The sequence below is a fragment of the Hippoglossus stenolepis genome, chromosome 2 (genome assembly GCF_022539355.2).
Source record: "Hippoglossus stenolepis isolate QCI-W04-F060 chromosome 2, HSTE1.2, whole genome shotgun sequence".
Taxonomy (NCBI): Eukaryota; Metazoa; Chordata; class Actinopteri; order Pleuronectiformes; family Pleuronectidae; genus Hippoglossus; species Hippoglossus stenolepis.
The window spans coordinates 20,986,464-21,012,319 of NC_061484.1; the positions used below are offsets into that span (position 1 = coordinate 20,986,464).

At 42.8% G+C, this 25,856-nt stretch overlaps 1 protein-coding gene across 1 annotated transcript; it reads right to left on the reverse strand.

Annotated features, from left to right (window-relative positions):
• Window positions 1–1,152: 1,152 nt before the first annotated feature.
• On the reverse strand, window positions 1,153–24,988 carry tbc1d9 (TBC1 domain family, member 9 (with GRAM domain)). Its single transcript, XM_035176380.2, has 21 exons — window positions 24,219–24,988; window positions 17,690–17,800; window positions 15,717–15,835; window positions 14,915–15,143; window positions 13,892–14,153; window positions 13,082–13,289; window positions 12,249–12,455; window positions 11,965–12,129; window positions 11,310–11,460; window positions 9,023–9,237; window positions 8,798–8,915; window positions 8,071–8,356; window positions 7,844–7,973; window positions 7,499–7,597; window positions 6,468–6,536; window positions 5,471–5,711; window positions 5,259–5,324; window positions 4,800–4,886; window positions 3,902–3,970; window positions 3,280–3,383; window positions 1,153–2,937 (listed from the first exon to the last, which is right to left on the reverse strand). Exons 1-21 carry the CDS (start codon window positions 24,337–24,339, stop codon window positions 2,167–2,169), a joined length of 3,828 nt encoding a protein of 1,275 aa, XP_035032271.1. The 5' UTR covers window positions 24,340–24,988; the 3' UTR covers window positions 1,153–2,166.
• Window positions 24,989–25,856: the final 868 nt, after the last annotated feature.

Sequence of the window (25,856 nt, forward strand, 5' to 3'; positions counted from 1 at the left end):
GCTATTAGGACAGAAAGCTCAGTTCTACCTGTAACATTGTGAATCAAGTCAGACTAGAACTCTAAACTACAAGTAAAGCACTGATTTCGTAGCGTAGCTTTTCTAAATCGTCAAAATAAAAGAGTTCACCTGTCAATTCATTGCAATATATCACAGTAAGAGAGCTAACCTTGATAGCTTGTTAACCCAACTACAAAAGGTATCAAGGAAAATAAATCACAATCACTTACGTTAATCAATATATATTCAATGGAATTATTCAAATCAAAATAACAAACAAATCAAAGACGTATGATTAATAAACAAATATCAAGAATTCATTCACCAAAATGTCCAAAACAAATTCATTTCCAAATAGGAAAATTAACTGGCCATCAAATAAACAAATTAAATAACTGTTCATTACTTCAGATGATATGTGAGATTGTGTGTGGGGAGGGCGTTCAGGAAAAAACTGTTTGTATATTATATTCCATTCAGATCATAATTCGATCAGTAGAGAGGGATGTGGTGTGTGTGTGTGTGTGTGTGTGTGTGTGTGTGTGTGTGTGTGTGTGTGTGTTGGGGTCCAATGAAAGTGAAAAGTGAGGGTAATGTGTATTTTTGAGGGGGAAGACAAGCGATGAATTTACTAGAGGCAAAGGGAATCCTGAAAACCAGGAGAGTTTCAGTTTGGAGACTTATCTTGTGTGGTTGGTCCAGGACAGAGGGGATCACGGTCCGGGGATCAGCTCCTTTGCCTCTTGGTCCAGGAAGACGACGGAAGAAACCCAGTCAGTTCTTGGCTCACCTGTCCAGAAACTAGTTTATCTTTTTGGGATCACCTTCCTTCACCTCCTCTCACTTCACATGTTCTCTTCCAAGCTGCCTTTGCTTGAGTTCCCCTCTTTTCTGGCTCACAGGTGTGTCCAATTTATCATCTCCCTCACCCCTCCTTCTTTATCTTGTTAAGGGGTAAAGGGCCATTCTGTCCATTTTCTCCTTACTGCTACAATTTAGTTTAAAAAAATCTTCTCAGAATATTTATTTATTGTTAAGACTCAGGGAGATTAAGTTGCAATCATCTTCCACCAGGTGGCAGTAGCGCTCTACACTGCCCTTGTTTACAATGGTCATTAGAATAAAAAAAAATTAAGGTTGTACTGTGCAGCATTGAATCAAACAGTAATTTTAATAAGATGGAGTGATACACAACGCATCAGAATCCAGAGTAATGACGAGCAACTCGAAATAAAAACAAGGTAAAAAAAATACAGATCAAAAAGGAAATAAAAACATGTTTAAAAAAAGAAAAGGGTTTTAGTCGGAGTGTAGACGACACTGCGGAAAAAAAAGGCAAATACAGATCATACGATTGTAAACTTAAAGAAAGTGCAGGCTCTTCATTCAAAAGCATTTTCTTAGTGTAATCATCATTTTCTCAGAACACTGATTTCCTGAAACATTGTGGTAGAATCGTTTTTGTGCCGTTTCCATCACTGTTATTATTATTATTATTATTATTATTAGTAGGAGATAAAATGTTGTGGGAGGTGAATATCCAGGGAGTAATATTAACAGTGTGTGTGTGTGTGTGTGTGAGTAGTTAGATTACATTACAGTGATGTGGAGCTACAGAGAGTTTACACGAGAACACATGAAAGTTGAATTTTCACAGCTTTGTTTTGCTTTTTTTTTCATATTGTGAAATGATTACAAAAATAAAAGATTAGCAGCAAATAAAATGGTGAAGTGAGGGCGTGGTGGTTTGGGCAGATATAATGTTAGACTATCAATATCCCAGTTTGACACCAGACTGTACCTGCGGACATTTACATCTACACAGCCGAAGAGTACACAAGATTACAATATTAACACCTATGCTTAATGTCTTATAAAGTACAGCTACTACATGTACACACGGATTTCATTTGAGCAAACCTTAATATTAACGTCCTGGTCCGTCTCAGCAGGACAGCGTCTAGTGATTGTTATAATAAAAGTCTTTCACATCTGGTAAAATACATTGCTAAGAGAGGTTTTTGGTCACATTCGTTCAACTATCATATACAAACATTTTACATTGACCTCCAGTCCCGTCTGAAACTGAGACCCTTTTGCACCCCTGTCTGATCCTCGTGTTTCCCTTTTTAAAACAAGTCTTTGTGTGATATCTCCTGCGACACTTCAGCCGGATAATGAGATCTCATAGTCACTTGTTGACAGCAGGGGGCGCCCGACTTTACGCACGTTCTTGGCATTGGTTATACGAGCCTCCACCTCCACCGGCTTTTCAAAATAATGTACCAGGGCCTGCTCGGTGAGCACAGAGGCCAGCAACTGCTCAAACGTGATGGCCCAGTCTTTGTCAATGCTGGAGCTGTGTGGCAGCGCTCTGTCCAGGGGTCCGCTGCCCCGCTCGCCATTGTCGTTGCGCACCAGGACTGTGTCCTCTGCGATGTCCTCGCACTGCAGCTTCTCGTCCAGCTCGTGGGAGCCCGCGCTGAGCACCGAGTAAGACGACATCGAGGTGTCATCTTTGGTTTCGTCATCCGAGATGAGCATGGCAGAGGACGTGCCAATGTCTTTAGGGGACGAGTCCTCCAGCTTGATGTCTTGCATAGCTGGCAGCTGCTGGCTCCCTTTGTCCCCTCTCCCCTCGTCGCAGGGGCTCGCCTTGTTCTCCAGACCTGCGTGGACGAAATCGCCTCCCTGGTCCCGCTGCTGGAGCTCGCAGTCGAGCCCGGCCTCCTGGGGTGTGTTGGGATCCGTGGTGTCTGATTGACCCTCCATGTTGTGGTCCTTTCTACTGGCGGCGGAGGAGGCGAAGAGCTTCCCCACCTCTCCCATTTCCAGCAGTAAACTGGTGACAGTGGCCGTGGCGTGGTAGAGCTCCTGTTCTGAGACGTCCTCACTGAACATGCTGTACAGGGTCTTGCAAAGCTCGATGAACTGGGTCTGGAGGAAAGAACATTTCAGACGGTTACAATCAACATCTGGCTGCAATAGGAATGACTACAGTCACATTCGCTCCCATCAAACGACTCTGCAGGGGACACAGCTTTTTATTGGCTCCGATCCACAGTGATGGAAACGTAGCACCTGAGTGAACATGATCATTTCTTCTTTTTATTTTGCCAGTCTTGACGCTGATGCTTCAGCTTTTCATATGATTCACATTGAAATTACGTGCGTTTTTTTTTTTATTCTTTGGAAAAAACGCATGACGCATTTTTTTTAACCTGTGTATACTCGTCAACTTGTCGTAAAGACAGATGAGCAGAGAGGAGGAAAACTCACCTGATTCAGCTTGGGGAGGTCTTTTGTGTTTTCGTGTTTGGTCTTGCTCTCGTGGTTCCACAGTTTCAGGTAATGGCGGTAATCAGGATTGTTGAGTTTCTTGACTGTAACATGTAAAAAAAAAGAAGAATGAGTCATGTCTTTCAGTCACAAGATTAAACAAAACAAAAAAACAGATGGCATGTGAGCCACTGATCTGCTTATGTTTGTACAGCTACAATTTTCTAATGAGTAATTATAAGACCTTCGTATATTTTTTCCTCCTCAGTGGGAAATAAACTTAAACGGATGTCTCTGGTTCTCAGAAGTACACAATGATAATACATTATATAAACAAACAAGTAGTCTCCTGCCTCCTGAATGAACTGGTGTCCTCTTTTTAAATGGATGAGAAGATAAATTCGCTCCGTTCAGCTGTGAAAAACAATTATTCTATAACTGGGCCCATTTATCATTTTGATCCGATAAGAATGTGGTGTGAAGAGAAAAGATTTCACAGATTCATAATCAAGACAATTTCACAAACGGTTTGAGGAATTAATGATGGTTGATAACAAAACATCCATCTGCTCAAGAGGATTAAACTGTATTAGATTGTAATTAAAGTCGCTGGGTTGCTGACCTTTTTCAGTTTTAAACGTAACTCGGACAAATCCATCATCCTTCTCACTTCTGCACTTTGAGTCAGGACCTGAGGAGAGAGGGAGCGTGAGATCAATGCCGGTTCAATTCATGTGCACATTATCGCAGAGGAAGAACGCATTTCATTTTGCAGCAGATCCAGGATTTCTTTTTACCACTTTCTTTAACATTACGTGTTTTTCAACATTGGATGATTCATGGATCTTGATGGAAAAAAAAGGATCAGGCATGTGAAGCGGGACTCTTATTTATAAGTGTGTGCAATGCAGGAGATATATGTGAGGGGCTAAAACACAATACAACATTATTTCCAGGTTATTCTGTCATTTTAATCAAATCCCTGATTACATTAACACAGATGAGTCAGATCCTCGAAGGTTTTTGAAGCGGTTCCTCTCCTCTGCATATTCAGACACAGGATCCCCCTGCAGGCCCCCTGACTTACACACAACCACGTGTTTGTCATTGTGCCGGTGCTTTCATCGCAGTCAGTGTGCACAATGCAGGCTACACGCCCCGTCTGCTGCTTCAAGGTTAATACAACCACCCTTTCAGCCAGCAAACCACATGGCGTGCTGCTTCTACTTTGTCTTGACTATGAAAGGAACGACATTGAAAGCTGTCTTATGGGACTAGTTTGCGTATATACATTTTTTTTATGTTTTCGTGAATTAATCTGTAATCTAGATTTTTTTGTATTGTATTTAGTCTTGCATAGCGTGGTTATGAAATGTCATCACGGCGAGAGGGGAGGTTTTAGGGGCACTGTGTCCAGTTTGGAAAAATAAAACATACTGATGCTTATATTATTTAATTCTGCGTGATGTATACATGTAGTAAATTAGTCTCCCAGGAAAAAGAACATTTTAGGATCTTACCGATTGACATGTCTGGAGTGATGTCTTCAAAGAAGTACTGAGTGGCTTCAAAGGCCGAGTCGGGCTCCTCCTGTTCATGAGCGACTTCTGTGAGAAAAGAAAATTCAACTTAGATTGTGGGAAGATCCTATAATGCATCCTACAATAGTTATTTTGGGTAAATTACATTGATTATAGTTTGGGACCAATAAAAGAGTAAAAACAACTTTCCGACTAATACCCTTAATTAACCTGAATTTAAAATAGAGTGAATATCCTTTTATTTCATGTCAGTCATATTATAAAAAGATGCTGACAAAAGGAAACCTGAGAGCGAAACATTTTCTCTTTCATAGACACTTTCCTCAGAGCCACCTCATCTCTGTGCATCTAATGATCCTGCGCCACTGAAATGAGATATATATATATTCCCTAAAGATGATGTCTCATCATCACTCAGCTGCATCGAGTCAAACTCACCAGGTAACACGTGCATCTTGTAGAGGAGCTTCAGCTTCTCCGTGAGGTCCCTGTGATACAAAACACCTGCAACACAACAACAAGCTTTAGAGCCTGTATCTGTCTGAGCTGTTTCCAAAGGTGATACATCATCTTCAGTTAGAATCATCAAAGCATCAGTGTCACTACGATTTGAAGCATTATTTCCGTGGAAACACTCGGTCTCTTCTTACCCAGGCCGCTGATGAACTCCCTGAAGTTGATGAGGGCGTCTCCGTTTTGGTCGAGGAGCCGGAAGAAGCGCAGGGCCAGGGGGTCTGAGTGGGTCCCGTTGGCCCAGGGGAACAGCAGGTTGAACAGGCCCTTGAACTGCTCCATGTCGATGCGGTACTGCTCCAGGTAGGGCAGGCTGGGGTCGTGGCTCTCGGTGGGGTTGCTGCTGCCGCCCCAGTAACAGCTGGTCAGGTGCTCGGCCTGTAGAAGAGGAGGAAGAGACGGTTACAACTGAACGACACCATTTGAAAATAAAACTAGAGTTACCGCCCCGTGGTTGTATGCCTCCGCCAACCAGCGCAGATTCAATCTACAAACGTTTATTTTCCAAGACTCATATGGTCGCCAAGACCTTTGATCACTAAAATCTAATCAGTTCATCTTTGTGTCCAAGTCCCAACTGGTCAAAATTTGAAGAAATCCCCTAAAGGCAGATAAGAGTTTTGTGAGGTAATGGATACCTTGACCTTTGACCTCTGACCACCAAAAAAATTTCTGGGGAACGGTTGTAATGAAATCCTCTATGGGTGGTCCTGATATATCCCATTCACAGGAACATTAGGTAACAGTGGCTTTGACTCTTGACCATGAAAATGTCAATTTGAACTGGTTTGACTGGAAAACAGCACAGTTGCATTCTGTCATGTTTGTGAAAAACTACAGAGAATTAGCTTGTGAAAACCATTTCACTCTTGAATGATCAGAATCATTATGAAAACCTCACCATTAATGAACTCTCAAATAAGCAGTGTTTTATACAGGCCTGCAGCAAAGGAACAGCTAAACTCGAGGAATATAATTAGAAAGCTTGTGCCGACGCTCCTGCACCATTATTCATTTATCTGTAGAGACCAAGTGACAGTTTGAGTCACAGTCTGCGTTTCAGCCTCAGGACAGTAAGTGGAAGCTGCAGGCTCACAGTTAGTCCCTCAGCGTGAATGTGTCTCTATTACTCACCTTAAACAGCATGTAGAGTTCCTCCAACTCATCTATACTGAAGGCCGTCTCTGTTACAATGGTCCTGACCTGAAACGTCACATAATCAGATTAGGTAAAAATAGAAGCCGCAGAAGAACGTTGAGTGTCATTTAGGGAAGAGGAGAGAATCTAATAATGTGGAACACGGCTCTTTCTAGTTCAAACTTCAAATCTAATTTGACCTGAACAACTAAGAGACCTGTCTGTTCTCTGTGATGTTATTTGCACGACAGAGTTGAGAAAAAGCACTCGAGTAAATACAGTTGAAAAACCGATGGTGCATAAACAGTTTCCCGAAACATTTACCTCATCAACCCCCTTGAGGAGGCTATACTTGTACCCCCGTCTGTTATTTAGTTTGATTTATTCATCCGCAGGATTACGTAAAAAAGGACTGCACAGATTTCTACGAAACTTCGTGGAGGGATGGGACATTTGGCTTGGACCCAGACAAAGGGGCTTTTCACTTTCTGTGACAATAGCAGATTTTCAAACATTTCCAGACAAGGATTTTTTTTCTATCTTTATTCAAGAGTGTGTTTTTTCAGTACGAGAGCAGGAATTATTGATTTCATGTTTAGTTTTTTTAATGCTCTCACTGAAAACAACGCACTTGCACTCAAACATACCCTGCTTGCGCTTAGATTTTAAAAACATAACCAAAATCATCACAAGACCTGGTATTCTCTTGGTTGGGGAATTCTGACAGATTTGTTGCACAAAAAAGTGCAGAAGAAAAAAAAATCTGAGAGGGGAGGAGACATCTGAGAGCAGACGCTTCACGTGCACACAGGAGGATAAGAGCTGAAGTAACAAGCAAGCTCTTGAATAAAAGATAGAATAAGAATGGCCTACATATTGAGGGGATTTTAAAAAGTAGTCTCTTTCTTGCTGATACATTTTGGCATGGATCAAGACAAAGGGAGGTATCCAGGATTAGTTTTTTAAATCAATTTCTTCACATATTCGGATGTAGTGACTCCACTGCTCCAGTATTTATACGTCCTTACCACGTTGCGTTTAGTCGTATCCTCAATGGTTTGGATGACCCTCAGTCTCTGTTTGAAACGCATCTGTTCGATCACATCTGCACGGATGGAGCCAAACTTCTGATGGTCAACGTGGAGGAGAAACAGAGAGAGATGAAGGGAAACTCAAGGTGTGGTGCACCTGAAAGACTGATGACGCAGCAGAGTAACGATAAGGACGGCTGGATGATTAAAGTGAAATCGTACAAACTAAAAACATTCCCTTCAAAGCTATAACATTACAACTTCATTGATACTAATGTTAAATATATGATCTGTACTTGTCAAACCAAAAACACAAGCGTCTTCATCACCCGCGTTAAATACCTCGTAGGAGCTGCGGACCAGTTTGAAGATGTCCACCTCTGGATGTGGTTCTCCGTTGTCTGTTAGCAAGGAGTGCAGGTGGGGGATGGGAGGTAAAGTGCTGTCCTTATTGGTCACACTGTCCAAGTACCTACACAACCGGACAAGTGGAGAAGATCAGTACATAATGCAAACATTTTCTTTCCTGAGTTTGGGACAAAATAAAAATGCCTGTTGCCTCTTCTCACCTGCCTAGTACGGTCATGGCCTCGCCGTCGTCCTTGCAGTCCAGCAGCTGGTCGATGTTGGCGTGCAGCACAGAGAGCGCCAGCTGAAAGATGACCTTGATGCCGTCGTAGAAGAAGCAGTCCACCACCACCACCGCGCTCTCGAACGGCATGACGGACAGGAAGAGGGTGAGGAACCACGAGAGGGAAATGGTGGAGATGACCCCGAGGTCCTGCATGCAGTCGTACAGCTGGGGAACGTACTCCCGGGCGAGTTCCTCGAACACGCCCTGATCCATCAGGGCTCCTGCGGAAACGAGGAGGACGTTAATCAGGGACATTTTTCTTTTTGTCCATTCTTTAAACCAGGTAATGTCTCCATCATCTATGGCCTGCTCATCCTTTGAGGGTCACTGGGGGAGCTGGAACCAATCTCAGTTGACATTGGATGAGAGGCGGGGCTACACCCTGCACAGGTCGCCAGCCCATTGCAGTTCTGACATGCAGAGACAAAACCAATCACACTCACATTCACACCTACTGACAATTTAGAATCTCCAATCAATCGAATATTCAATCTTACGTCTAACACTATCTAATCATGTTCGCAAGAAAGCCACGGATTGACCCCGAAAACGTACTCCTTCTGTCCACTGCCTGTCACTGGCACGGAGGTATTATACTAAATAAAACCAAGACGACACAAAAGCACATAAATGGAGGATCACAGGAGAAATCCCATACTGACCTACAACTCTGGTGTTGTAGTAGTCGGGCAGCATCCTCTCACAGAGCGCCACCAGCAGCCAAAACGCCTCCTCTTCTTTGGCGTAGAGCAGCAGCACGGACGTCACGATATTCATGGCCTGTAAAGTCGAGGCAGAGAAGCAGAAAAAAAAATGGGTTGATGTCGAGCGCTGAGGGGTTTCTACCAGTTAGTGTAGAAAACAAACAACAGTGAGTGTGTGTGTACCTGACAGTATCCGATATTGGGATTCCTGAAAGCGTAGGCGGTGAGGACCCTGCGGAGGGCGGCGATGCCCATCTCGTTCTGGAAGGCCGGGTGCTCCGGTAGAGAGCGGTGCAGGTCCCTCTCGATCTCCTCCGTTGCCAGGTTGTACTTCCCCATCGACCTCTCCACCAGGTCCTCGTAGTATCCGCGGTGAGTGGCCATCTCGTTGATCGCTCCTGCGAAAACACACAACATATCAAAAAGGTTGAAACCGGCGTCTGTGTAAAATCTCCTCCCCCAAATTATTCAGGACAAGGTGCAACATCTTCTGTCCGAAGCACTTGACTCAGGTGAGGAAAACAAAATCATTGTGATGGGTGTTTTGGAAAAGTATATGATGAACTTTATTGATCCCAGGCAAAGGAAATTCAAGTGTAACAGCAGCTGAAGTACGATTAACGCAAGTAGATGCAAAGATCAGTAACATTTTAAAGAATTTAATCACTACAGGGTAAGGCATAAATAAAAAGGTAATTATCAGTATATACCACATTGCGATAGGTTACATATAGGTGATTAATTAGCTTCTGTATCTCAGAAGCACAAATGCCAAAACTCTATCAGGTAGGTTGCAGATCTCGTGTCAGTTCGCTTTCTTTTGCTGCACAGTAAAGTACGTGAACAATTAATTACATTATTTGATTACAGTTATTTGATGCTATAAAAATGAGGTGAAATATCGTGATTGACAGCTGAGACAGACTTAGACGAGCGTAATACCTCAGCTCCACATCACGATCGCTGCTGCACAGACTCTGGCTCCAAATGACATTAAAAACACAAGATCAAATCATTTCTGCACCTGAGATGACATGTCATTCTATTTTAGTATCTCTTTTTTTAATCACTTTCTTTGAGATTGTGAAATAGGGAGTTTCTTGACATTTTCACAATTACATGTTTCAATTACACTGGTATTTAGTTTTCATGTGCCTCAGAGGTTTATTGGCAGGTTTAGAAAGTTGTCGCAATCGGACCAGATCTCACCGAACGAGTTTTTAAACCCTTTGTTCTAAAATGACAGCATTTAGAGCAAGGACTGAGTGTCATTTAGAACGAGTTTAGAAATGTTTTCCAAATTGGAGACGAGTGTGAGGAAAACTCAAAACATGAGTGACTAAGGTCGACACAACGCAGCCACGGCAACGAGCTGGGTGAGCAGTAAGTAGGTCACCGGAGGGCGGGAGGAGCCGTGTGTAACCCGACTCTGCTCAGGTGGAGACGAGTTCACGTTGCTACTGGTGCATGACACGTGACTGGGCCTGTAAACAGGGACGTTTGGAGCCTGGGCTCACCTGAATATGTAGCATGTGTTACAGAGAGTGTGTTCAGACCTGACAGCTCAAGTGACTCAGACAAGTGGATGACTGTAAATACAGGAGGGAGCGATTTGATAAACACATTATTAAGTCAGCGATTATTTGCATAAAGAGGATGTGAGAGAGATCTGATCAGTGGTCACAGGAGACACATTCAGGACACAGTTTAATACCCGGTGTGAACATTTGCACTAAGAGCTGACCGCTTGTGATCGGATCTCTTGTGGACGGATGTCTGAACTGGGCCTGGGACGCTTGTGGCCACATTTCCTTTAGCGCTGTGAGGGCAGACGAGTCCTACTGAGTAATCACACATCAATAAAATGCTTCATAGAGTTTTCTAAAACTCAAAACCAAGAGTTTCTTCTGGATAATCAAATTAAATTCTGTCATGTTAGCAGGATCATTGATGAATTCTCACTTGGCTTTTCTCTAAGCATTTAACTGTACTTAACTGCATTCATGTAGCACTTTTCCAGTCTGACGACCAATCAAAGTGATTTTTTAGTACGAGTCACATTCACCTATTCACTCATCATTCATACACTATCGGCACAATGGTGAGGAGCAACTTTGTTCAGGACACTTGTGGTTTTGGGGATCGAACCACTGACCTTCTGCATGTGGACAACCCGCTCTACCCCCTGAGCCACAGCCAGGTTATCATAGTAGACCTGTGCCCTGATATGACGCACTAAACACAACCTTTCTGTCAACATAGCAATCAGCCCTGGCAGCAGGACGTCTGTAAATAAATGACGCCTACATAAAATATGCATCACAGGTCTTGTGATTACATGTAAACACGTAGCTTGCATAGGTGTGGTCTAATTAGTCAGAGTTTATGACTGGATCAGCTGCAGTGCTGTCTCCTCAGAGTGCATTACTCTGGCCGGGTTTATTTCAGGCCTCCCGGAACGTTTCCTCACCAGAGAACAGCAGCCACAGCTCCCCTCGCATGCTCTCAGGAATCCCCTTGAGGACCAGCTCCTTGGTCTTCTCAGTGCGGTACATACACACGCCCTGTCCGAACTCAGTGAAGTGGTTCTTCCACACCTGCTCCTTCATGAACTCCTTCGCCTGAGGAAAAGAAGGGAAGCGATTTCATGAGCGGCTGCAGCCCAAGTGCAATAAAAAAAACTTGGACCGAAAATCAGTTTCAGTATATATATATATATATATATCAATATATTCTACGTCTTGCACATAAAGCATGAATACTCTGAAGTCCTATTACATTAACAATAACAACAGGTCTTTAGTTCCACAGTTAAACGGAAAAAAACATCTTTACAGGTTGCTGCTAGCATCAGTTCTCCATGCAGTGTAATTTCTATCCAATGTTAGGGCATTAAAATGCCAAGAGTGACTTAATAACTCAGAATTTGAGACTAAAAATTCTAATTCTAATTCAAAACAACTTATTTTGTCCCTGGAGGACAATTCAAAAATATCCTTTCAGAGAAGTAGGATGTGATATTGGCTCAGAGTGGTGTTAGATAAAGCATTTCTCTGTTATGCACCACACTGGACAAGATAAAATGTTTTTTCTGTTTTTATCTGACAAGGCGTAATTGAACTCACCAGCTTGGGGTTGAACTCCTCGGGCGAACGCCGGCGGTACATGGTCATCAGGGCCTGTGTCGCTGTGGGAACACTGCTGTCGTTGAGGTTAAACGTTCGCTCGCCCTCTGAACCCGAGCTGTTCTGTGGGCTGCTGGAGAGCAGGGATCCAGGCTGGGAGTAAACCTGGAGAGGACATGTGCCATTAGAATTATTTTCCAGAGCTAAACGAAACTATGCATGTTCAAAAAATAAACAAGCGACCATTTAATCTCCTCGGTTAAAAGCACTTAAATCGTTCCTACCTCGTCGTCTGAGCTGTTGAGGCTGCCGGTCAGTTCCCTCTCCAGGTAGATCTTGGACGTGGTCTGCTGCAGAAAGTCAGAGATCCTCTGCACCAGGAAGTCTCGGTCCTTCAGGTTTGCAAACAGAAAGGTCATGCGGTTCTTGGTGCTGATGGAGAGCGGGCTGGGCAGCACGTTGGAGCTGTCGGCTTTCTCAACGATGGTCACCTGGAAGACGTCGGGGTAAAGTCGCCATCTCAGTCAACATGAAATAATTAGGTAGAAAGACACTCGGAGAGAACATACCTCCGCCAAAGCCAACGCACTATATCGTCATGGTAAAGGAAGTAAGAAAATGATTCCTGAGCTAAGTAAATCCAGTAATAAAACTGACAAAGCTAATGTTTGCTTCCTTGTTCATGACGCATTTAGCTCCAAGAGTAAATGAGGAAACTAATATGGAATAAAATCTACCTGACATGTGTTTAAAAGGCTGATTAATAATCATATAAACGGAGACAAAGACAATAAATTACAAGTCACAAAATCAACGTAAACATTAAAAAATTATAAAATTAGAAACTAGTTTTACCATCTACAACTGCAGACATAATGGATTCTTGTAGAACCCTTTAAAAATGACTAATTAGTTTTTCCTCACCACCCTTTGTTACTTATATCTATTACTGCAGACTCCCTAATGAATTTAAGTGCTGTGTCATGCTGGAGAAGGATTTTTATAAAACCACACTCACATTTACATAATTTACTTTCACTATTGGAAGAAAAATACTTCCAAGTGTCTCATTTTGTAAAATGCATATAAACGACGAGACACATCTAGACGGACTCACCTCGCGCAGCGGGATGATGAGGCTGCACAGAGTCTCTTCCTTGCTGATGAAGCAGATGTAGTTGGTGGAGACAAACATCTGTCCCAGGATGTGCATCTTATTAAAGGGGGTCCACAGGGTGCAGTCTGTGTGTCCATCCAGCTTTTCATCTTTGGGCAGACGGAAGAGCGCCCGGTAACGCTCGCTCTTAGCTCTCGCATCCAGATCCCTGAAAGATGCAGAGTCCCGTTAGATGACTTTTATAAAAACGTGATGTGAGAGCTCGGTTTGAGGCGGAAAACGTTGGATTCTTAACCCTTATTTTACTACTAAGGTAAAATAAGGTGACCTTTAAAAAATCTAAACCATGTACTCTAACACAAAAGAATCCACTGAATTATATAGTAAAGGCATTACGGGGACATTAAAGTAGATAACTTGATTCACTCATGTTATACAATTTGGATGAATGATTGGTCTATGTTATGTTATGTAAGAACAGGCAGCCCACAGCAGCAAATACACTGATATAACTACACACTGCAGGGAGAGAAACTCATGCTTACATAAAATGTGCTGAGAAAGCAAACTTGGGACCTTCAGGCCATTTTTTAAGATCTCACATGAGTTCAGAAACACAACAGTCTTTTATTTCGCCACACATGGATGTAATGCGACTTACAGCACTTTCACATTCTCTCGCTAAGAACCCAGATAACCAACTACTCTGCCAACCACAACACATTAAGGCTCAATCGACCCCACGTCGTAAACATGCTTTATTATTGATGAGCGTATAAGGGCCCCTGCTCTGCGTCACTTCTCTCTTACCTCTTGAGGGCCGACACCTTCATGGGCGACTTCTTCTTGAGCTTGGGCAGTGAGCGGTCCTGCTCGAAGCCCTTGTTGTCCAGGAGCTGCCGCATGGCGATGTTGGCCAGCTGCTCCGCCAGCTTGAACGTCTCGTTGATGTTGAGGAAGACGGAGAAGACGTGCTCGTTGGTGCGGGTGCTCACCTTGATGGCGTCGGGCAGCAGGAGGGTGGCGCTCTTCTCCAGCTGGGTCATGTCGGCCCAACGCACCACCAGTTTGGCTGACGGAGAGGGAGTGAGACGATGGGATTGATATATTAGTGTATATGATTAAAATAAGACAAATCAGTGCACTTAAGCCTTGGAAATTGGTTTCTTCAGATATTTAACAAACTATTAATGAGATGCAAAAGACAACAAACATCTAATGTGACAATATGCAACACAACATTGCTTTATGTGAGCATGAGTAATACGTTTTGAGACTTTTTATATATTGTTTGTTATGTATTAAATGAAATCCCCACTACAATGACTGCACTTGTATGCCTCTGCCAATCAGTACAGTTTCAATCTACATACATTTATCTTCCAGACGCACATGTGACTCACGGTAACCTTTGACCTTTGACCACCAAATTCTAATGAAATCATCCTCGAGTTCGATTGAGACATTTTTAACCAAATTTGTAAGGATTCCCTGATGGCGTTCCTGTGATGTCGCGGTCACAAGGCACAACATGTGCTCCGTGTGGTCACAGCTTCCTTAACCTTTGACACTAAAATCTAATCAGTTCAAAAGGACAACCCGAAAATGTAATGCCCTCTGGCTTTGTGCAAAATAAACTTGTGAAACAGGATGAATATACTTTGAAATGCTTTCAGTTACTCATCAGAAAAAAAACATCAAACTGAAATGGTTTGACACCTTTGAGCAACAGGAGGTGCAAAAAAAAAAAAAATAAAAAAAAAATAAAAAAAGGTGCTAACCACTGCCACTCTGCACCAGCCCGTGAGAAATATGAAATGATCTGTATCTAACCTTCTTTTCCCAGTAAGTAGGAGTAGAAGCAGAGGTGGTTGATGCTGAGGTAGAGCCATCCCTGCCGAGGCACCTTGCCCTTCCAGTAGCTGCAGGAGTAGTAGTTGACCAGCTTCTCCTCTTCAGGCATCCCGAACATCTTGCGGAACTTGGCGCTGGCCTCTTTGAACTTGTCCGTGTCGTCGTCCTCTTTGACATCGTGGTTCTTGTTGTACTCGGCGATGATGCCCTGCAGCGAGGTGTAAAAGTGATAGAATGAGGAAATGAGCTGAGACCTAAAACCCCAAAACCTCATTAATACCTAATACATAAAAGGCAGCAGTAGTTTATGTCACTGATGCTTCAGATCAGAAACAAGCTCATGAAGTTTAAGCTAAAGACAACAGGAAGTTTGAGTGGGCAACCTTTTCTTGTTCGTTCTACAGATTTGATTGTGATGAATGAGATTCAACTTGTTCTGGCAAAATAGTTTTCTCTATATTGGTATTTATGTCCTCTTAGGTAATGAGGTAATATGAGCAGTGCTGTGACTGGTCCACAGTTGTGTGATTATTAATCAAACAGATCGCAAACATCTCTGTGATATATTTGCTCTGTGGTAATAACAGGCATAGATGTGAGAAGATCTTTGGTCTGCCTTCAGTTTGTTTGTTTTATGATGCATCACTTGTGAAAGTTATTTGCACGTTTAACACTGTGACCAACAAACAATGTTTCCTATAATTTACAATGTTTTTAAATAAAAATGTATAAACCTTGAAGTCCAAACCAAAACTAGACAAACTTTTTCTTTTTTCTTTACCTGAACCTTTCCTTTGACAAAGGTGGTGATGTCGTTCTCGTTGTCAAAGATGGAGAGGGTCTGCAGCAGGTTGTGTTCCAGCCACTCCCAGTGCTCCGTGATCTCTTTACGGGACGTTCCTGCGGAGGAGGAGGGAGGAGGGAGGAGGGAGGAGGAGTCAGAGCACTCAGAGGCAGCGAGTTCACTGGACGAGCACGAAGGTCTAATGTTTCAGAAACGACCATGAAGGGCACGTGCATTAAAAAAAACAAAAAAAAACATCTCCAGAGAAATATTCATGGGCGCAGATTAGATAGAAGAAAAGATAGAAAGATGAAAAAAGATAGAAAATTGATTAGCAACTATTTTTGATCACTGATTTACTACTTCAGTCATTTTTAAAGCAAAATAGCCTAAAATTCACTGGTTCCAGCTTTTCCGTGGTGAAGAATTATTGGGATTTGAACATTAGATGTCTGAGAAAAAAGGCAAATGTCACTTTGAGCAATGGGAGATGATGACAGACAGTTCTCACTATTTATTTTAAATAAAGAAGATGCTGTTGTGTTAATGTCAGTAATCAGCGAGGGTTGCAACTAATTTTTCTGCGGCCAAAGGAGAATTTCAATGCCATAATGGCTGCCATTGTGGACCATTATCCCTCAGCACAGCTGCACACAGGCCTTCAGTGAGTGCACATTCACTGCATTAGCTGCGTCTGCCAGACTGCTCCACTCGCCTGATATCTCCGGGCTGCAGAATTAAGAAGTGGGTGGGGAGGGGGAGCCAGGGCCATTTCAAAGCCAGGCTGGTCTTCAGTGTAGGTCTCCATTTCAGATAGAGAGAGCATAAATATTGTGCTTCTTATACAAGCATTTAGTAGCTTATACTGCTGAATTGAATACATGGTTACACATGTTCTGAAACAAATTAATATTATCCTGTGTTCCACGATGTCACTTCTTCACTTCATTAAATTACAATATTTTCGGTGCTTCCACTTCTCATATCATAATCTTATCAAGTGTCATTTTGAAGGATGTCTATGAAAAAGATACTGTACATGTCCTTATAGAAACATGTAGGAGTTCACACCATAATTCAAACACGTTGTTGTAATACTAGTTTTTCTTATAAATGGCTTTTTCATTTCCTCTTTCGCTTTGTGGTTTCAGCAGATCTGAGCTGTTATTGTGTTTTCAGGCTCAACCAATGCAGAGTCTCTCCTCTGTTATTTCCCAGTGTTAAGTATAGAGCTGAAAGAATTTGTCCATTTACTGATTAGTCGGTCTGAATATTAATCGGCAACAATTCTGATAATCAGTTCATGTCAACTGGATTATTGTTAAAGCAGAAATGCCCCAGATTCAATGGTTCCCAGCTCGCAGTTGGGATCATTTGCTTGTGCTTTCATCGCTGTTTGTTTGTTATTTCGCAGAAACGACCGGAAACTCCACGGATCCTGATGAAATAAATCAGGCACGTTTAGAGGACTGATATTTATGAGTTTCTGCAATTTAATTAAAAAGAATAACAAAAATAAAAATCGGGATCTAATGAATTTAAATGTGGTTTCATGAGGGGACTGTTGGGCCTTGGTGGAGGAATGCGTTAAACAAACACTCTCACACACAGAGAATATGCAGACTGCATTTTTGAAAATACTCTGTCAAGTGGTCAGCTGAAAAAGGTCAAATCCAGTCAAATTTCAGCATCTGTTTCTGCGCCCGTTCCTGTAATCCTGCCCTTTAAAGCCACTGGGGCATGATGTAATGCTTGGCATGCAGGCAGCTACCATGGGAAACAGCAGGATATTAGAGCGTCATGTGTTGTGCAGGGGGTGAATTTACAGAGGGGTTTATACTGGAATAACCTGCACCTCGAAAACGAGCACATAAAAAAGAAAAATCACCCTCAGTCACCTGAAGTGGTGTAATTCAACCAAATCAATTCCAAACCTGGATTTTCTTAAGGAGGAGTTAAGATGTGCATACCATGAGCAATGATCCAGTAAATTAAAGAGTCAGGGGTCTGGTAGAGGATCCTGTACGGAGCCATTCGAGCGCTCGAGTCCAGGACGACATCCAGGGTCCCGACCAGCAAACCTACGATACAAGAAAACCAGAAAGAAAAAAAAAAATACTATTATTAGAAAGACAGACGTTAAACACTTACATGAATCACACAAATAAACATCAGAGTTCAGACAGTCTGATCCCAAGGACGTAGAGATCACATGGTCAATAAACATCTTCACACTATAGTGACCTTTAAATGTCTCCAGCCGTGACACATCTGCCCTTACAGACATGTAACAGCCACAAATGAACATGTGAGGCGCATGACAAATTAAGTGCATTACCTTGCAGATCATTTAGTTATGCATAAGCAAAAGGGGAAACCCACGAGATCATGTGGTTTTGGAAATGAGTTTATGAAAAAAACCAAAACATCCTGCGGCTGGAACATCTGTGCTCTACATTACACGCGTGTAGGTTTATTTGTTGTTATGATCATTTGTTTCATTTTTATATGATATTAAAAAAGTGTTTATTTGAGGTAAGGCAATAACTACAGACAGTTGAGCACTGACAAACAAAGACGATACAAGTTAAATGTCACCAGAGAAAAGAGATAATTTACTGAAATAATGAGGATTTTTCTCATTTATAGCAGAAAAAAAATTCAGTAAAAAGGTTTGAGAGTCGTCAGTGTTTCTCAGTATGAGAAGCAGACGTGAACGAGGTCGTATTGAATACAACAGAAGCATGTGGCTGAGATACACAGAGCTTTATGTTTCAGACAGACACCCTCCATGAAGCCCTCATTAGAAGAATCTAATTACTTATTAAATGTTGCATATACTCCTTTAAAGATCATGTTTAACCTTGAGCACATTAGGTTACCAAGGTTTCAAATGTCTTTGTTTGGTAATTATCCTCCTCCACATTTGTCTTTTGAATTTCTGATGATCTTTAGAAGGTGAATTCCACTTTAAAAGAGAGGGCGTGAAAAGCAGCATGTGAAATTTGTCTTCTGTGGACGTGGATGTCTGCTCTGAGAACATTTTAAAATGTCAAGAATAAGCAACTTTGCAAATGTTGCATGAGAACATATAGCAATCGTGTTTATTGTGTTTTATTGGCAACACACAATTTGATGCAAAAACATTACAGGGCTCCTTTAACAAGTTATAAACTATCACAACTGTAGATATGCTTGATTGTTGTTTAACCCATTTTATTAATTAGCTATTAAAACAAATCTTTAAAGATAGTTTTGGGCCTTTTTTTTCCTATATGAAGAGGATAGTGTGAGCTTGAGCAGCAGCAACAGAGGGCCGGGTCGGAATCGAACTTGTGTCATCACAATCTCAAAACCTGCTGTTAGCAACACAAGCAACCCTCGGTGGCTGTGATTATTCTACACTGGTTGAGAGGAGGTATACGTTCAACGGCCATGAGAGAAGAGTTATTTTTGTTCAGCAGCTCATCAGAGCAAAAACAGTATGACTCAGAGAGAGAGAGAGAGAGAGAGAGAGAGAGAGAGAGAGAGAGAGAGAGAGAGAGAGAGAGAGAGAGAGAGAGAGAGAGAGAGAGAGAGAAGTTGAAGTATTTTCTTATTTTCAGAGATAAAAGGAAGCAAGTCTGTGGAAAGGCAGAAATTATATGAGAAGAACTGTACATCTGTGAGACTTCATAAATCATTAGAATCCTTTGCTCTAACGATCGACGCTCTTCTCTTCCCTCATGTCAGTTCCTCTGCATTTCTTCATACATTTGACATCTCATTAGCATCTCTCATGGCTTTAAAGCAACACAAGCATCTGTAATAAACTAAAGCTGGCCTACATATGGACGGTGATTGTTATGTCAAATGATGGCAACAGACTTTCTGATGTGTCGGAACCATAGACCGTATATAGAGATGGACAACGTGCTCCTCTTCCTCCCACTATCAACAAATGAAGGTAAAATATCCCGGATACGAACACTGGCATTCTGCACATCTGGAGCCAGGGTTTGCGCAGTAGCAACTCCCATCGGTAAATGTGCTCAACCAATCATGAGTCGGTCTCAGCTGTACACACACACACACACACACACATGCACACGCACACGCACACGCACGGTCAGAACAACGTCATACTAATGAAATATTCACTTGTATTCAAGCTAGCTGAAGAAATCAATTAAGTAGAGGCAGTTCTGCGATGGCGGCCGGGATGTCCCTAAATACTCTTCTTTACTACTCAGTGCTCATGAGGTCGGACCCCACCCATCTGTGAACTCTGCCTTTATTTGACCATAAACCTTATAATAATAATACACTTCATCTATCTGGCACTTCACCTGACACAGTTACAAAGAGCTTAACAGAAAGACAAAAGTACAACTTCCAGGAACAGCGAGTAAATACAGAGAACGACTGTCAGTTCGTAAATCTGAAAATAGGACCTTAAGTCAAATGCTCATAAAAATTTTCTGGTTAAAAGAAATTATCTCAGCTACACAACTGTAAAGATATCCTGCAGGGCTGTGATGCTACATCTGTCCTCAGTGAAACACACACAAAACAGCCTCTGTGCTGGTTCCTGCTCCAGTGAGTGTCTCCAACACCACGTTTTGCCTTGATACACAAACGCACACATGCAGACACGCACCACAGTCACAGCTGATAAAAAGGCAATGAACTGTAATTATCTCCAAATTAATCGCACTGAAACTAATGAGATAAAGCAGCCTGACATTTAGATGTTATCTCTGAGTGAAGAACAAACACCAGTTGTGAGTGTGAGTAAAACTTCCTCTTTGAGAGAAGGAAAATCACAAGGTTAAACAAACAAACAGTTTTAAAACGAAATGCTCCACAGTTGCTCACACACACACACAGAGAGGTGTCACCCAGTTGGCGCTTCAGTATCAGCTGTTCTTGCTTTTGTGGTAAACAATTTTATGACGAGCAACAAATTTGGACTCTAGTTGTGCAGGGTGTTATGAATGGTTCAGTCTGCGAGACATGATCTGAGGTTTTTACGCAGTAAAGTCACAGGTTGCAGAGAGGGGAGACCGCAGAAGGTGTGAGACCACTTTGACATCTACCCCCTCTTCTCAGACTGAGAGTGAAATCTGCATTTTGGAAACATTTTGCTCATGTTAAAAGTTCAGCTTATTTCAGCCAATTTCAACTCTTTGTTCCTAAAAATTCCAACTTCAAAAAGGTTTGTCATGATAAAAATCCCCTTATGGGCTAAAAATGGAGATTTTACATGTGACTCTATTCTTACTCACTTCATGACTGGGATTTATGAATATGCTAATTTGGCCCCGGTGTTTTGGTGCTGACTGCTTTCGTCTATTAATTCCAGAGAACTGTCTGTCTGGTCGCATATCTGTAGTAACATCTTATCTGGCATGTGTATGGTTAAGAGCCAAAGGAAGTGCAGTGTCGACTTTGGTGTGCGATTCACACCGATGATTTCCCGCCACAAACTGAACGAGTCGGTGCACACGTTCAAAACAAAAGGCAACACACAGCTCTTATGGTTCTTGTTCTGCTTCTTATTTCTGGTTGGCTGGAAAAATTCCTTAAAAGTGAGCAATCTCCTTCTGAACGGAGCGAGCTCTAAAACCCCGTGATGCTTTGTGCGTCTCACCTCAGAGCACAACCAGCGCTGCCTTTTGTTTGAGCCAAAACAAATCACCTCGTCTGAAACATGACAGTTTTTCCACTCGGTGGGAGAGAAGGAAGCCAAACCAACTGCATGTTTTCTATTGTTTCTATCCTCTCTGGACCTAAAAACTAGAGACAACAGCTTAGGGGGAGGGTTGCTGCCGTAGGACGTTTGCATTGAGCACACTGAAGAGAACCATCTCCCCCAGACTGTGTCAGATAACAGAAGCCTGAGACGAGCCTGGATCATGAGCATCACATGCAGGTTTCACTGGATCCACTTATTAGCCACATTTTACTGCTTTTCCACCATTTCAGGTGCACCGACATTAATCACTGGTCATAAAGAGGGAGATAAGAGTGTGGCCTACAAAGAACAGGGTCGGAATGAGTCTGGCATGAGACACATCCAGCAATCATACATTGCAGATTGTGAAATAGCGTGCAGCACTGTAATTATTGTGTCATTTTATGCCACGAGCACTATTGTGTTGAGTTGTGCAACATGTGACACGATGGCCAAGTTTACTTGGTGTCTGACACTGGTTCCAGCACTGGTTCTGTTGTGCACGGATGCTTGGATGCTGCAGATTGTATATTTGTGCATCTTTTAAAGCGTAAGATATGTAACTCCGGCCACTAGGGGTCTCTCGATCAAAATAATAAAATACCTAGTTTGATGACATCGTTAAGCAGTGTGGGATCATGGGAGTTGTTGTCTTCACCACCATCGCAGATGAAAATCTACCTGACGCGACTCAACCGCAAATCAAGTTCACAAATGAGGGAATGGCTTAAAGTTTTATTTACGTTACGCAGCAGACAGCATAGTTGTGGAAAGAAAGAACAGCCGACTGGCTAACAGGCTAACAATGTGTTTCTTTCATTTCATCATTCTCACTACATCATTTGAGCCGAAAGTTATAGCGTGGGCGGGCATTTAAAAGGAAACCAAAATGAAAAGCCCCTTTAATAGTGGGGATTTCTCTGGGTTTGAAAATTGTCGTAAACATTTTGGAAAATGTAAGTTGTCAACAAAACATATAACATAGGTCTAGTTGTTTTTAGAATTCTTATGAGATCTTTAAAACAGTGGTTGCCATTCAGTCTTCTGACCTTTTAAGGTCAGACAACGTCAACTTGTGACCCCTCGCTACAGGTTGCGTATGTGTGCGAGTTGCAGTGCAGTCCAAACAACGTGACCCTCCCTTGACATTTCTACAGTTCTTAAGCCTGCAGAGGTAAAATTATTCAAATATATAAAGAAAAGTCAGAATTTCTGTGTCAATGGACTTTTCCATTTTCCCATTAACCCTCACTGGCCCAGTGCCAGCTCCGACATATGAGCTAAAGACTTGTTGAGTGGAATATCCAGATTAACGCCTGGCTCTGTAAATACACTCCGTCCTGGTGCCGCTGAAGGCTTCTCCTCCCCCCGGGAATAAGTGCCTGAGGACGGTGCCAGTGCCACAGTGTGCCGAGCACCAACTGGCACATGGCACAAGCCAGCCAGCTCAGCATTTACATAACAATGACATCATCATTGTAGCACCACTTGACACTTAATGTGTGTTGCCAAAGAAAGAACATGACAGAGATTGAGAAATGGAGACTGCAAGTGTCAAATAACTCAATTTAAAACTGGCCTTAGGCAACCATTACTTTATTACAAAACTGGTTTTAAAAGAATTTTGCATCAATTTCATTATGTAGATTCTTTTCTATTATTATGTCAATAAATGTTTCTTCCAACAGTGTTTTTGGAAATGTTTGTTCCTAACCTTGAGGCTGGGGCTTCCACAAGGGGTAGAGATTAACATGAAGGCTGCCAGATAATAACAGGGAAGAAAAATAAATGTAATAATCGGGACGCAAACAATCTCATCTGCAAGTTTCCATGTGCCAACATATGAATGTTGCTCTCCTTCATTTTCTCTAAAGATGTTCAAAGGTATCTCATGTTTTAATCTTGAGGAACAAGCTGAATTAAGGATGAGGAATCGGCCATTTCCAGAACCTGTCCCTCGTCCTCCTCTTCCTCATCTCTCTCTTTCCTCCTCCTGCTGCTGTTGTTTGACCCATTTTGGATGGAATAAGCAAGAGGGAGGAGGAGGAGGAGTAATGAGAGAAGGAAGAAGCAGAATGATTCAGCACGAGCAGGCAAACGGATCATGTCTGTGGTTCAGACAGATTCTGTGTTGTTGAGGCCCCCGTGCAGCCGCATGGCAGCTGCACAACAGAAACCACCTCAGCTGCTAGTGTTTGTGTTGTTGTAGAGGCTGGAATCTAATTTCCCTTTAGCTTTCTTGTGGCCTGGACAAAATGGGCGTGAGCCTAACGTTTACCACTTGTAAATTAGCAGATGTGGGCCTTTTGGGGCAAACATGCTGTTGGCGTGTTAAAGTGGCCCATGTGGTAAACGTTGAATATGCACACAACTAATTCAGGCCACCTTTGGCACATTTAGTATGGCCATAGCCTACTTGTGGCCCAGATCTGGCACAGAGGAGAGGACCGGCCTAGTGCCATCCTTCCATGTGGTAATGTATGTGGGCCAGATTACAGTGTGGGCCAAATCTGGGCCAAAACAGTGGAGGAGCCGTACAACCAGACAGCAGATGTGTGCAGCACCTTGCCCTGTCTGTGGTGTTGTTTGGTGTCAGCGCCCAGTCAAAGGCTGAGGCCTGAGTCATCCCACACTCAGGTGAATCACCTGTGCCAGCTGTTTGGTCATGTGATCCTCCTCACGTGTGTTTCACCTGTCACTACAACCATCACCTTTTCCCTCCTCACTGCCATGTTTTTAATTCTAACAGATCCATTCATAAAGACAGACAGACAGACACTCACCGGCCAGCCCTCCGCCTCCATCCCCGTGGCCCTTCCGTCTCTGGAGGATGAAATACGGGTTGGCTCGCTCGGTGACCCACAGCGCGCCCGCCAGTAACACGTCTTCAGGACTGACCCACATATTTCTCCGCGTTTGTTTGTTTGTCTTTCTTTAAGAAAACATTGAACACGCAGGCGCGATTCTCGGCCCTTAAAAACACCACCTGGAGCGAGGGTAAGACCCGGGTTGCTTTAATGAAACCTGTCAGCACGGATCGGTTTGGATCGGCTTGGATCGGCCTACACCAGATGCAAGTCCTGACACCGAAATGTCGTGTGCACAAACCGTCTCTCTGTCTCTCTCTCTCTCTCTCTCTCTCTCTCTCTCTCTCTCTCTCTCTCTCTCTCTCTCTCTCACGCAGCAGCCGCCTCCTGTGCACCGCACCGCTGAATGGAGGAGTTTGTTTTTACGCAGCCTGGCTCGGTGTCGGTGTCGCGGCCGCAGAGCGCAGCGCAGCGCCGGGATCCGATCAGTCTTTGTTGTCCATGTTCCGAGAGGCTGCAGGTGCGACGATCCGGGTCACAGCCGATGTTTTGAGGAAAATCTGCTTCACGGTCGATCGACGACGGCGGCTGACTGTCTGCAGGGCGCCACGGCGGAGCTATGTGTCCGTGGGGTGAAAGCACGGAGACGACACCTCTGATGTTAACCCAACAATAACGCTGCTGCGGATCTTCCTCCTCCTCCTCCTCCTCCTCCTTCTGCTGCTTCACGCCGACTGAAGTGTGCGCGTCACCGGCTGGACATCGCGAGACGTCAGCGAGCAGAGCAGGAGGCGGGTGCACGTCATGAAATAAGGAATCAATATATGTTTTGTTTTAACATTCATGTTTTTGTGATAGGTTTGTTGTGCTCGTGGTAAAATGCATATGTTATGTCACTGCCCACAAGTATAAGGACATTCATTGAAGGAGTTAAAATGTGTTGAGTTCAATAATAAATGAAGATGTGTTGTATCCCCAGATAGGAAATAAAATGGATGGATTCAAATGTGCAGCAACACAACGTTTGTTGTAAAAAGATATGAGTTGGAAAGTGAGGAGACCTTAATGGGTTTTGTTTGACTAACTGGCTGAAGGAGCATTATGGAGACAATGATACAGACATGGATGTGGGCCTCTTGTCGCCCCAACAAAATGGATGTGTTTTATTTGGGTTATAAATAGAGGAGAAATAAACCCTGTGGGCAGAACAGAGACGCACTGTTATGAAAGACCGACTGTTAAAGTGAACCCCCAGCAAGTGGCTATATTTGATCAAATTTAATTCTGTATATTGTCTGGCACACTGATGCTGTGTTGTTTGTATCTGCTCATACTTCCACCAAGGTCCAACAGTCAACATCAAATGACACACACTCACAGATATCAGTTCCCCGAATATGTAAATATATATAAAAGATTTTTTTCAGTGAGAGTCATGAATTATTTATTGTGCAATTGGTGCAAATGTCAAAAAGAAAAATCTTGCTATGTTTAAAAAAGGGAAATAAAATGTGTGGATGCACCACTTTGTGTGGATCCATGTCAAAATGTAATGTTTTCTTTAATTGGTCCATGTTCCATCCTGTCATATAATTCACATTTGGTCTTTGCAAC